The sequence below is a fragment of the Nannobrachium achirus genome, assembly GCF_963921795.1.
Source record: "Nannobrachium achirus genome assembly, chromosome: 23".
Taxonomy (NCBI): domain Eukaryota; kingdom Metazoa; phylum Chordata; class Actinopteri; order Myctophiformes; family Myctophidae; genus Nannobrachium; species Nannobrachium achirus.
This window is the reverse complement of record NC_137830.1, coordinates 52,179,658-52,194,060: the sequence shown is the minus strand read 5'-3', so window position 1 is coordinate 52,194,060 and position 14,403 is coordinate 52,179,658. Positions and strand designations below refer to the sequence as shown.

Below are 14,403 nucleotides of genomic sequence, written 5' to 3'. Positions count from 1 at the left end.
ATACCATAGTGTTGTGGGTCCATTCTTGGCCAGAGGAATGTTTTTCGTGCAAAACAAATGCTTGCAAAGGATTCAGAATCATGAAAAACCCCTAGTTAGACCCCTCACATGCTACTTAAAGAAGATTTTTTGGAGGGTATTTTTCCCTGTATAGTAAGTGAAGGGACCCAAACTTGAACCCCCTGAATTTACCTTGATCCACTAAGAATATTTTGGTAGATTTTTAACATGTGTTTTTGGATGACCCTAAGGATCATAAAAAACCCTGAATGATTACTATTGCAATTTATTTTGGGTCATGCCCCTTTTTAGCTTAGATTGACTGGCCTACTTCTGTCTGTCCCTCAAATGAACAGTTTGGAACTGGTCACCCTATATGCATGCGCCGTGCGCGGCGTGGAGAGGAGAGGAGAGGAGAGGAGAGGAGAGGAGGGGAGGGGAGGGGAGGGGAGGGGAGGGGGCAGTGACTACCGATGCGCGCACGGCACGGCACGGCACGCTGGCTGCTTGGAGCGCACCGCGCAGCGCGCAGTGTGTTGAGGCGAGGAGCGCCGTACGCTACGCCCGCTGCTACCAGTTGAAATGATTCACACAAAGAGTTGAGGAAGGAACTGTTGTGGTTGGAGGACTCCCAGCTGGTTGTGCGGACCCCCAGATCCTCCTCCTCCAGTCTGCAGACAACAACACGCACCGACACCTGCTTGCTTCACCACAAAGCAGTCGCGTGGCTGGAACAATGTCGCGTTCGGATACGATCCAAGAAGAAGTGCTTTTTTGGGGGGTGGACAATTATTTTAAATAGAACCTTGACTGTGTGTGTGTGCGTGTGTGCTGTGCGTGTGTCAGTCAGCCGTGACCCTGGACGCGCACAGAGGAAGAAGTCATGTCTGTGACAGCAGCGACATCTGTGACATTATGGGCAAGTTTGACGACAACGAGAGGATCACCCTGAACGTGGGCGGCACCAGACACGAGACCTACCGCTCCACGCTGAAGACGCTGCCGGGGACCCGCCTGGCTCTGCTCGCCTCCGACGGAGCCGCGGACCCCCTCCAGTCGGTGCTGGAGCGGCTGCAACAACAACAACAACAACAACAACAACAACAGGTGGTCCCCGGCGGCTTCCTCGAGTACAACGCGGCCACCACCGACGAGTACTTCTTCGACCGGCACCCCGGGGTGTTCGCCCATGTGCTCAACTACTACCGCACGGGGAAGCTGCACTGTCCGGCCGACGTGTGCGGCCCGCTGTTCGAGGAGGAGCTCTCCTTCTGGGGCATCGACGAGACCGACGTGGAGCCCTGCTGCTGGATGTCCTACCGCCAGCACCGCGACGCCGAGGAGGCGCTGGACGTGTTCGAGCTCAACGTGGAGCAACAAGGGGACGACGAGGACCCCGACGAGGTCGCCAAGAGGCTGGGCATCGAGGACGGAGAGGCGGCGGAGGGAGAGAGGGGGGCCGCCGGGCTCTGGAGGAGGTGGCAGCCGGTGATCTGGAACCTCTTCGAGGACCCCTACTCCTCCAGGGCAGCACGGGTAAGAGAGAGAGAGGGGTCCGGGGAGGGGAGGGGAGGGGAGCGCAACACCCGCCGGGCGGCGCGTAATGGGGAGCAGGGGTAGCCAGATAAGTCGCCCTCTTTCAAAGTCGCCCCAAACTCGTTTCCCAACGGGTCTGTAGCCTTAAGCTAGATGCAGAATAGACTAAAATCTAATATTTGCTTCTGGGGGGTCCCTGGAACAAAATATTTTGTGATGGGGGTCCGTGGCCAAATACTCAATATCATTCTGGGGGTCCTTCACATGACAAAGTTTGAGAAACGCTGATGGCAACATAAGTTTTTTTTTCCAGAAAATTGTTATGATTTAGAAGACATTTGTAGAATGTGCCTATCAGTGGTTAAGGACCCCTAAAATGTGTTTTTGGCCGTGGACCCCCATCTCTAAATATTTTGTTCCATGGATGGACCCCTATTGCAAACTTCTTTGTTCCAGGGACCCCCAGAAGCACAGATTTGACGCGTAACAGTAGCGTCAGTTCAGAAAAAGCTAAGGTATGGCAACATGACTGGTCGCGCGCGTGCAAGACACCAGTCTACCTTAGGGCATGATACATTTAAATATTTTAAGAAGTACATTTTATTTTTTTCTCCCGTTTCTGCGGTTTCTTGGGCTGGATATGGCAGCCTGGAACGGTTGTTCAAGTGCAGCTAAACTCGGCATGTTAGTAAACGTGCTACAATTAACAATAATGCATTGCACCTGTGCAGCTGACCTGCGGAACCTGGGAATGTACTTTTTTTTGGAGCTGTGTGGAACACAAGCTCCCTATACGTGGCCGTGTGTGTAGGTATGTGGGTGGGTGGGTCTGTGGGTCTGTATGTAGCCTGTATGTAGTAACCCTGGGTGACCAGAGAGGTGCTGTTGAGTCTAGCCTGCCCTGAGCATCAACTGCAATACACACACACACACACACACACACACACACACACACACACACACACACACACACACACACACACAGCTCCACTTCGAACAGAGGTTCGATTTTTCAAGATGTGGAGAAATGTGTTAAAATGACCATTTTGTAAAATTTTCCATTTGTAGTTATTTTACTGTAATTTAACAACATAACCAGCACAGATAGACAAAGAGACATTCATGGATTTATATTTAAAAGTAACTTTTATTTTCCCCTCTGGACCCAGGGTATGGCAGCTGCATACCTCTGCCATACCCAACTGACGCCCTGGCACGTGCACACATAGACATCAAAGGGGGCTTGAGCCCCTGCCCATTTATCTGTCTGTAAAAAATGCCCTCTCCAGACCATAAATGCAGTTTTTACAATGGTGAAAGAAATCAATGCAAATGCCCCCTCTTTCCATGCAATACCTGAAGGCAGCATTCAAGAGAATTGCCTTGTCCAAACTCTCCTGAACTTGAATGAATGCAGCATCTTATGTTGAAAGAATTGTCCTCTCTGTGTAGAAATCCATGCTGTTACGCCACATCTCCAGTATTCACTTGATTATGATTAGTTCAGTGTGGTTTCACACACCGAAAATAGCAGACCTCCAAGCGTTGTGAGCTTGGAGGTCTGCTATTTTCGGTGCTACCACCAAAAGGCCCTTTTGGAAATGTCAGCCCCTGCCTCTCTAACGTTCTCTGCACGTCCCTGGTGGAAAGTTTAAAGCTTCAATTCAAAGGAGCTTTATTGACAGGAGAAACCATACGTTTACATTACCAAAGCAAGTGTCAAAACATAATCAAAACTGTTGAAAATGGGGAACATACAGTAGATAGCCTAGAGTTGGAGGGGGTACAGTACAGCATTGTATAAACAGAGCTATATAGGTCACATTTTGTATGAAGCTTTTTGGAACAAAATCAGCATTCTTTTTTTCTCAATATGTTTTCAATAGCATACAAATGAAGGAAAAGAAGGAAAAAAACAGCCTCAAAGCAGTGTTTCTCAAACTTTCAGATTTGTGATACACCATGAAATTTCACTTTTCCTATTTTAAAACCTTTTTTCGGGGGTCCCACTAGCACCTTCTATCCTCACAAAGTCCCATTTCTGACCGTTGTGTCTTTCTCTGGTTTTGGGAAGGCGAAGGTTAAAAGTATCCCACGGGTTCTCAAAACAGGCTGTTCAGATTTGCTGCCGATGATGACATCATCATCGGCCGTTTTTGAAGAACATTTTTTTGTGGGGGGGTGGCGCAGTTCAGGCCAAAGGTGGTACTGCAGCTGAAAATGCTCTGAGAGCCATTCAAAAATGAGAGAGGCTCTCTATTCAGGAGTGGTAATTTAGCTTCAAACCTTTTGAAAAACGTTTTTTTGGGACATAAACAATATGACATAAATACTTTGTAAATGCATGGTGTATCACCTTTAAGTCTGAGTTCTGAGTCAGAACTTCTGACGGTGTACAAATGGAACCAAATGGACCCGAACGGGTCCATTTGGTTCCATTTGTACACCGTCAGAGTTACAGACTTGTATGGGTCAATGTAGACCCCCATGAAGGAACCCACAGGGTCCCTGGAATGCCCCGTGTCAAAACTATGAACAATAAACTTTTAGCTACTCCATTAGGCATAGCCTATACTTGTGTTTCTCAAACTTTAACGTTTCTCCTCTTAACTCTGACAGTATCCTAGTCTCTCGTGGCCAGACTGTTGCCTCCGCGATTTGGGCAAATGCTCCCGGCATACAGTCTGGCAAACGGAAATAGAAACGATGCGTGCGAGATAAAGCGGATGTGACGCAACCGCTCCCTTGGTGCAGTAGCAATAACATGTCCTACTGGAAGCCTTATGTCTCCTTTCAATATTTCTGGGGGCGTTATTTCGTCTTTCTCTGTTGTTATTGGTGTTACCTCCATGATGTTTTAAAACGTTTTCTTAAACTATACACCCATAACAGAATAGGCCGCTCGAATGACTTTGTCTGAGCGATTGTGTTTCTGTTATGTTTCCAATGGGACTACAGTTCAGTGCAGCAGCGACTACTTCCGATACTCGCCGTTCGGGAGCTGCCGTTCCAGACTCTATATAGCATTCGGAGATTGTGGAATAGTTGTCTGGCTACGCGAGACTAACAGTATCCAAACCCATTTGGATAGACGTCTATGGGTCAATTAGGACCCCTCTAAAGGACCCCACAGAGACAGAGTCCCTGGAAACCGCTTTGAGAAGCACTGTAGTCTTCTAGATCAGGGGTTCCCAAACCTCTTTGTCTCAGGGCACCCCATGAATATATGTCAGGTGGAAACCTTGTATGTCCAAAACTGTTCGTTTTGTACTTCTTTTTCTATAAAATTAACTAAACTAGTGAAAACAGCCGATCTACAAGCACACAACACCTCACATCGCGAGGCGTTGTGTCCTTGTAGATCGGCTGTTTTCACTAGTTTTGTGCGACAGTCTTGTATGATGAAGCAGGGCTTTGCTTTACCAAAAGACGTACACATTTAAAACTTGGAGATACGAGGTTTCTGCCCGACAGTGACGATATTTTAGTGATTATGTTGCGAGGAAAACATTGAGATAACAGACATTTTGGTTGGAACTGACTGAAAATAACTTTGCACTTCAATTTTAAAATGATACTAAATATTTTTTTCAAGTGTCCAAATAAATTCCAAATATTATCAAATGATCTCGCGGCACCCCTGGACTACCGTTGCGGCACCCCGGGGTGCCCCGTCACCCCAGGGTGCCCCGTCACCCACTTTGAAAACCCCTGTTCTAGGCTACGTACTACATTCTGCATACCTGCCTAATTCTCATGGCGTGTGTAATGTCTTAATGTCAGGTCGTTTTATGCCATGCGCCAACGTTTGTTCTGTAAACAACCCATACTGAATATTCTTCTCTTTAGAACAGTGGTTCTCAAACGTTCTCGTGTCGAGGACCCCCAAATTGACACTTATTAGCCCTGGGACCACAATGTATACGGTAAAATCAATGATAATTTAACTCTGAGAGTGTACAGTACAAATGGAACCAAATGGACCCTGGAGTTAAAGACCCATAAGGGTCCCTTTGGTTCCTAACTATCGTTTAGCTGGGGACCCCCTGGAACCCCCTCAAGGACCCCTGGGGGTCCGCGGACCCCACTTTGAGAACCAATGGTTTAAAGCACAAAGGCCTATATGCCCCATTTCCAATACAAACAATACACTTTTAGCTCTATATAGGCATATACTTGGAACGTGCTAAACTACACTGAATTCTCCGATTCAGCCTCAAGTAGCCTAAATTAATCTAACAAATATTGGTTTTGTGTTGTTGAGCTTGTCTTCATGGCGTGTGTAATGTCAGATTGTTCTATTCCATCTCCTGTGCCAACATTTGTTTTGGAAACCCACTGAATATTCTTCTCTTCAGAACACATTCTTCTCTCCTCTCCACAGTGGATTCTCACATTGTAATACACAATGCATGTGGACTGTTTAACCCATTCAGGCCTTGAATTATTGAATGCTTTAACCAGTGAAAAATAGCAGATATACAAGCTCACAGCGCGGCACCGAGTGCCGCGCTGCGAGCTTGTAGATCTGCTATTTAAAAAAAAAACAGGCCCTTAGTGGTACTAATCCTCCCCTCGATGAAGCATAAAAAAATAGGTAATGTGGTTTTAGGAAATTGAAGTTGTGAGTTTGGACTGGGGTTCAAATCCTAAGTACTTACGCAAGGTCAGTCAGTCTTCTTACACGTCACGGCTGTCAGTGTCCCTGTCCATGTCTGGCGACGGCCGTCCCACTTCTACTGTTTACCGTGCTAAAATGTGGGGCATGCGTACGCATGGGGGCATGCGTACAAGTGGCTAAATATGTCTTTTTAGACACAATAAGCCAGCAGTTTCTTTATTGCTATTTACAGTAACACTTCTAGCCCCCATAAGTCACATCCAACCATGAAAGGTTGCTTTGTATCTTGGGAATGTGGCTTATTCTGTGTAAAATGACATATTTAGCCACTTGTACGCATGCCCCCAACCACTGAAATAAGAATCTCTAAAACAATAGAAAGAAGTAAAGGAAATAATTTTAACACTCATCTTTTATATTCTTTAATTACAATCTAAAATATGAACCCTTGTTGTAAAAAACTAAAGTTGTCCTTTAAAGTTGCTAATGTCTGGGGGTACGTGGTTGTCATGACGACGTCACGTCGCTCAACACCTGCTATCTCCTTCACTGCCAGAGTAAATACATAAATAATAATCCAGCTCTTGCCAGCAAAATCAGCATTTTCCTTAAAGTCCAGGGGAGTTTTTCCCGAAAAAAAACATCTAAAAAATTACTTTTTATAAAAAAGTTGATAAAAGTTGATCGGCAGGGAACCCCCTAGTTAAATTGTTGATCAGGCAGTTGATACAGGTCTATTGATTGTTGCTTGCGACCGAAGGTCGCATATACTCTGAAGAATCGTGTCGCTTGAGTGTCCTTCCTTCCTTCCTTCCTTCCTTCCGTATCCTCGTGACTGTCCTTCCGTATTCCGTAAAAACATGAACAAACTCCCCCCAGAATGATAACAACTAGAATTGTCAGAGAAACACTGTGGTTGGCCAGATAGTCAAGAATTGGCGCGACCTCGCCCTTTAGGGCGAGGTCGCATGTCACCCTGAGGTGTCTTACTAGTATGCATATACTGTACAGGTCTATTGATATGCATATGTTGTTAAAACACCTTGTTGTTGGCGAGGTGTGAACTTGCGGGGTTTTGGCATCAATGCATGTCCATTTTGTGTGTGAGCCGTGAGCCCTGCTCAGAAAAGATATGGGGGGGCGGGGGCCCGGGCTAATTCAACACTGATGATGATAACAGATGTCAGCAAAATGAAAATATCTTAAATATGGGGTGCCATGATTTTCCCCCTCTATAAAACATGATTATCTACTATTATGATTATACTAGGAGGAAGATTTTTTTCCAAAAAAGTGTGCAGAAAGAGTTAAAATTATGTTTTTATGTAGCGACACCCACCAGTTCATTGGTATGCGTGGTTGTCATGGTGGGTGGTGACCCAGCTGAAGTTAGCCACACCCACATGTGTTGGGTCAATGGTAATTAGGGGAGGGGTTGATTCTATGATGTAATAAGTATGGGTGTTTTTGGAACGGCACGTCTGACCCAGCAGGTGGCAGCCTCCAGCTAAAACCCAAATAAAAAGAGAATGCATAATTGCTCATAACAACCACACCAGGGGGTCTAATGAAGTACTGTCAACCTCCTAGACACATGAAAACCACAAAAAGTACAAAACTATGGCACCACCTCTTTAAAACAAGCATCTTGTCACGTGTGAAATGAATGACTGATGAGAGGTCTCCAGGTGAGCTAAAAATAAGTTTGACGAAAGCGGCACGCACGCACGCACACACACACGCACACACGCGCGCACACACACACACACACACACACACACACACACACACACACACACACACACACACTGTCCCCTTCCTGAACCCGTGAACATGAATGTGATGTGAGCCGCCAATCAGATTCCTGCAGTTGTTCTCGATCCCCATGCTGTCTTTGTTGTTTATTCTTTTCTTTATTCCTGCCCAGGGATGGGACGATACGCCATATTATCGTTTATCGTGATGAAAAACACTCACGATAATCGTATCTTGGAAATGTTATATATCGTGATATCGTCCTCCGTCATGCACTGGGATCAATTCATCTTTTATTTGCCGAGCTGCATATCCGGTACCACTTAAACCCTCTATTGGAAAAAGGTACTTATAATATACTTAGTTGATACAGTCTTTTTTTCACTCTCTATCAAATGTCTTTGCCAAGAAATAGCCGATCTTCAAGCTGTGTGAGCTTGTAGATCTGCTATTTTTTGGCAAATGTTCTGCCCCAGGATAATGGATTTTGATTATCGCGACAATATCGTAAATCGCGATTTCTTTTGTCACAATAATCGTGATATGAAATTTTCATATCGTCCCATCCCTTGTCACAATTCTACCCATGTAGACATGCACATTATGTGTGTGTGTGTGTGTGTGTGTGTGTGTGTGTGTGTGTGTGTGTGTGTGTGTGTGTGTGTGTGTGTGTGTGTGTGTGTGTGTGTGTGTGTGTGTGTGTGTGTGTGTGTGTGTGTGTGTGTGTGTGTGTGTACCGGTACGTGTGTGTGTGCGTGCGCGCGCGTGCTCTCCTATATGTGTTAATCTGTGTGTCTCTCTCGTATCTCTGTAGTTTGCCCTTGCTGGATTCGGATGGTAAAAAAAAAGAAAAAAAAAAGATAACACCCACCACCTTTTTTTATCTCCCGTCATCAGGGACGTGCTGGCCATTGGGAAAAGCGGGACAACTACCGAACGGCCGGTTCATTCCCGGCCGGTCTTTAGGAAAAAATAAAAAATAAAATGTCTGCCTTTGTTCCATTTTGGGGGCAAGGCAGCCAACAAAGTAAATTGTCACTATTGGGCAGAAACCTCGCATCTCCAAGTTTCAAATTTGTAATTTTTTTTCGCAAAGCAAAGCCCTGCTTCATCATACAAGGCCGTCGCACAAAAGTAGTGAAAACAGCAGATCTACAAGCACACAACGCCACACAACGTATCATTTTTTAAATGATACAAATACAAAACAAACGGTTTTGGACATACAAGGTTTCCACCCGACAATGACGAAATATAACTCATATAATTGGCCCACTGGCTTGTCACTTGTCATGATCTGAAATGGCAAATCTTTGAGTAGCAGCAATGAGGGCCTCTACAACTCTTTTTCCCGGGCTGAATCAGGGGCCCAGCACGTCCCTGCCTGTAACTGTGAGGCAGAGGTTTGTTCGCCCGACGCCCAACTCTGCCCCCCCCCCCCCCCCCCCCCCTCCCCCCGTGATCCCATCTGAGACCGCCGCTTGCTTTCCGCCACTTAACCCATTCAGGCCTGGACTTATTTAATGCTTTGACTGTTGAAAAATAGCTGTGATCTACAAGCCCACAGCGCGGCACCGAGAGCCGTGCTGTGAGCTTGTAGATCTGCTTTTTTTTTTTTTTTTTATATATTTTTTCGAGTCTTTGAATTTATCTTTTTAAAAGCGAACATCTGTAGCTCAAATATTTGCTTCTGGGTGGTCCCTGGAACAACGTATTTTGACATGTAATTTTGGGGGTCCTTGACATGAAAAAGTTTGAGAACCACTGATTTAGAAAAAGGATTTAGAAGACATTCATAGAATTGTGTAAAACATATTCAAAGACTTTTTAATGATTTGTTTTTTTGGGGCTTTTATGTCTTTATTGATAGCATAGTAGATTGACAGGGGAATGGGGGGGAGACAGGTGGCTAAGGTTCGCCCGGATCGGGAATTGAACCGGAGACGCCACCACGCATGCACAGACTTGCACAAAATGTTCACGATTTTTTCAAAAAGTAGCAGATCTCCAAGCTCGCAGGGAGCTTGTCTATCTGCTATTTTTCAATAGATAAAGCATCAATTAAAACCCATTTAGAACGGGTACACATTATTGTGTATCATTATTTTATGCTTTAACTATTGAAAAATAGCAGATATACAAGCCCACAGAGCTTGTATATCTGCTATTTAAAATTTTGACCCGATTCTATAAGTGTCTTTTGAATCCTTCTAAGATTTTTTGAAAAACCTATGTTTCTATGTCAGCAATCTGGCCAGCCATCGTCAAAGAAAAGGTCCTTTTCACTTAACTGGAGCTCAGTTAGTCTGTTCTTGAGAGACTACTATGTCAGTGGTTCTCAAACCTTTTCATGTGAAGGACCCCCAAAATGATATTTATTTGGCCACGGACCCCCATCTGAAAATATCTAGTTCCAGGGACCCCCCCAGAAGTAAACTTTGAGTTACAAACGTTCACTTTGAAAATACATACATTCAAAGATTTGCACACATTCTCACGACTTTTTCAAAAACAGCAGATATACAAGCTCACAGCGCAGCACTCGGTGCCGCGCTGTGAGCTTGTATATCTGCTGTTTTTCACTGGTTAAAGCATTCAATAATTCTAGGCCCTAAATGACACAGATTTGCGTTCCCGATCTAAAGGACTTAAGAGGTTAAAAACCCACACCGTCTGGGTGCCGTGCCGCGGCCGCCGCCGCTCGCTCGCTCGCCTGAAGACACCGAAGCCAGGCTGCATGCCTGTTGTCATGGTAACCTCATCGCTCATGGCCACGGCACTGTGTTCATTGAGAGATGCGGTCCAGTCCATGAAACCAGCGATTCCATGGAATCTGCTCCACTGTCAGCCTTTCTGTCACAATTATTACATCATCGTCTAATCGTGATTATTTGACATTATCGCAATTATTTTGTCATGATCGTCATAATCGTGAAAGTTGAAAAATGTCCAAAATAGTGGAAATAGCAGATCTACAAGCTCACAACGCGTCGCATCGCGACGCTTTGTGAGCTTGTAGATCTGCTATTTCCACTATCAAAGTAATTTTTTAAGTAGTAAGTTGTCAAATATGTCAGTAATTTATTTGTGTATTTAGGTTATGTGTCATATCTGCCATGTGCAACTTCAAAGGCTAAAAGCCAAACAGAAAAGTAATTGTCAACGACAAAAACACAATTAAATTGTTAATCGCCAATTATTTGAGTGACGATTAATCGTCATGTAAAATGTCATATCGTGACAGCCGTACTGCCCGGTAACCCCTCACGTCCTGGGCTCTTCAACGTCTTCAGGCCAAGGACCCCTTAGTTGAGAGAGAGATGAAGCAGGGACCCCTTAGTTGAGAGAGAGATGAAGCAGGGACCCCTTAGTGGAGAGAGAGAGAGATGAAGCAGGGACCCCTTAGTTGAGAGAGAGATGAAGCAGGGACCCCTTAGTTGAGAGAGAGATGAAGCAGGGACCCCTTAGTTGAGAGAGAGATGAAGCAGGGACCCCTTAGTTGAGAGAGAGAGAGATGAAGCAGGGACCCCTTAGTTGAGAGAGAGAGAGATGAAGCAGGGACCCCTTAGTTGAGAGAGAGAGAGATGAAGCAGGGACCCCTTAGTTGAGAGAGAGAGAGATGAAGCAGGGACCCCTTAGTTGAGAGAGAGAGAGATGAAGCAGGGACCCCTTAGTTGAGAGAGAGAGAGATGAAGCAGGGACCCCTTAGTTGAGAGAGAGAGAGATGAAGCAGGGACCCCTTAGTTGAGAGAGAGAGAGAGATGAAGCAGGGACCCCTTAGTTGAGAGAGAGAGAGAGATGAAGCAGGGACCCCTTAGTTGAGAGAGAGAGAGATGAAGCAGGGACCCCTTAGTTGAGAGAGAGAGAGAGATGAAGCAGGGACCCCTTAGTTGAGAGAGAGAGAGATGAAGCAGGGACCCCTTAGTTGAGAGAGAGAGAGATGAAGCAGGGACCCCTTAGTTGAGAGAGAGAGAGATGAAGCAGGGACCCCTTAGTTGAGAGAGAGAGAGATGAAGCAGGGACCCCTTAGTTGAGAGAGAGAGAGATGAAGCAGGGACCCCTTAGTTGAGAGAGAGAGAGATGAAGCAGGGACCCCTTAGTTGAGAGAGAGAGAGAGATGAAGCAGGGACCCCTTAGTTGACAGAGAGAGAGATGAAGCAGGGACCCCTTAGTTGAGAGAGAGAGAGATGAAGCAGGGACCCCTTAGTTGAGAGAGAGAGAGATGAAGCAGGGACCCCTTAGTTGAGAGAGAGAGAGATGAAGCAGGGACCCCTTAGTTGAGAGAGAGAGAGAGATGAAGCAGGGACCCCTTAGTTGAGAGAGAGAGAGATGAAGCAGGGACCCCTTAGTTGAGAGAGAGAGAGATGAAGCAGGGACCCCTTAGTTGAGAGAGAGAGAGATGAAGCAGGGACCCCTTAGTTGAGAGAGAGAGAGAGATGAAGCAGGGACCCCTTAGTTGAGAGAGAGAGAGAGATGAAGCAGGGACCCCTTAGTTGAGAGAGAGAGAGATGAAGCAGGGACCCCTTAGTTGAGAGAGAGAGAGAGATGAAGCAGGGACCCCTTAGTTGAGAGAGAGAGAGATGAAGCAGGGACCCCTTAGTTGAGAGAGAGAGAGAGATGAAGCAGGGACCCCTTAGTTGAGAGAGAGAGAGATGAAGCAGGGACCCCTTAGTTGAGAGAGAGAGAGATGAAGCAGGGACCCCTTAGTTGAGAGAGAGAGAGATGAAGCAGGGACCCCTTAGTTGAGAGAGAGAGAGATGAAGCAGGGACCCCTTAGTTGAGAGAGAGAGAGATGAAGCAGGGACCCCTTAGTTGAGAGAGAGAGAGATGAAGCAGGGACCCCTTAGTTGAGAGAGAGAGAGATGAAGCAGGGACCCCTTAGTTGAGAGAGAGAGAGAGAGATGAAGCAGGGACCCCTTAGTTGAGAGAGAGAGAGAGATGAAGCAGGGACCCCTTAGTTGAGAGAGAGAGAGATGAAGCAGGGACCCCTTAGTTGAGAGAGAGAGAGATGAAGCAGGGACCCCTTAGTTGAGAGAGAGAGAGAGAGAGAGAGATGAAGCAGGGACCCCTTAGTTGAGAGAGAGAGAGAGAGATGAAGCAGGGACCCCTTAGTTGAGAGAGAGAGAGATGAAGCAGGGACCCCTTAGTTGAGAGAGAGAGAGATGAAGCAGGGACCCCTTAGTTGAGAGAGAGAGAGATGAAGCAGGGACCCCTTAGTTGAGAGAGGGAGAGATGAAGCAGGGACCCCTTAGTTGAGAGAGAGAGAGAGAGAGATGAAGCAGGGACCCCTTAGTTGAGAGAGAGAGAGAGAGATGAAGCAGGGACCCCTTAGTTGAGAGAGAGAGAGATGAAGCAGGGACCCCTTAGTTGAGAGAGAGAGAGATGAAGCAGGGACCCCTTAGTTGAGAGAGAGAGAGAGAGATGAAGCAGGGACCCCTTAGTTGAGAGAGAGAGAGATGAAGCAGGGACCCCTTAGTTGAGAGAGAGAGAGAGAGATGAAGCAGGGACCCCTTAGTTGAGAGAGAGAGAGAGATGAAGCAGGGACCCCTTAGTTGAGAGAGAGAGAGATGAAGCAGGGACCCCTTAGTTGAGAGAGAGAGAGATGAAGCAGGGACCCCTTAGTTGAGAGAGAGAGAGATGAAGCAGGGACCCCTTAGTTGAGAGAGAGAGAGATGAAGCAGGGACCCCTTAGTTGAGAGAGAGAGAGATGAAGCAGGGACCCCTTAGTTGAGAGAGAGAGAGATGAAGCAGGGACCCCTTAGTTGAGAGAGAGAGAGAGAGATGAAGCAGGGACCCCTTAGTTGAGAGAGAGAGAGATGAAGCAGGGACCCCTTAGTTGAGAGAGAGAGAGAGAGATGAAGCAGGGACCCCTTAGTTGAGAGAGAGAGAGATGAAGCAGGGACCCCTTAGTTGAGAGAGAGAGAGATGAAGCAGGGACCCCTTAGTTGAGAGAGAGAGAGAGAGAGAGATGAAGCAGGGACCCCCACTACCTTATCATAGATTCCATTCATAGTTTGACAAAATAATCGTCAGTATATTTTGAATTCATGTCAATTTGTGTTTTCAGATATTTAACCACTTGAACCGTCAATACTTCATAAACTTTACCTTTCCCTCTGTACTTAGTCTGCTCTTTTTCCCCTCTACACCAAAGCTGCGAGGCGTTGTGAGCTTGTAGATCTGCTATTTTTGGTTCTCAGAATAGGGACGCTATAGGGTTCAAGTGGTTAATATAAAAAAGAAGAAAAAAAGTTTCTATCACTCAAAGATTTGGAGGACCCCCTGTAGTAACTCTGAGGACCCCCGAAATTCTGGCTCTCGCATGGGAGACAAATCAAATCCCCGGTTGAAAATGAAAGTTATGGGGGGCACGGTGGCGCAGTTGGTAGTGCTGTTGCCTCACAAGGTCCTGGGTTCGATTCCCGCCGGGGGACGCTGTGGGCGTGTTCTCTCCTCCGCGTCATCAGCGCCCACACCCTAGGGTGGGGTTG

The 14,403-nt window shown here is 46.3% G+C and overlaps 1 protein-coding gene across 1 annotated transcript in view; it reads left to right on the top strand.

The window, feature by feature from the left end:
• Window positions 1-915: 915 nt before the first annotated feature.
• The window catches only part of kcnc2 (potassium voltage-gated channel, Shaw-related subfamily, member 2), a gene marked incomplete at both ends in the record, with an annotated part of 157,834 nt that continues 144,346 nt past the window's right edge, over window positions 916-14,403 (top strand). The window contains one exon of the mRNA XM_080754438.1: window positions 916-1,536. Within this exon, the coding sequence (XP_080610564.1) occupies window positions 916-1,536 (621 nt within the window). The remainder of the gene's footprint in view (window positions 1,537-14,403) is intronic.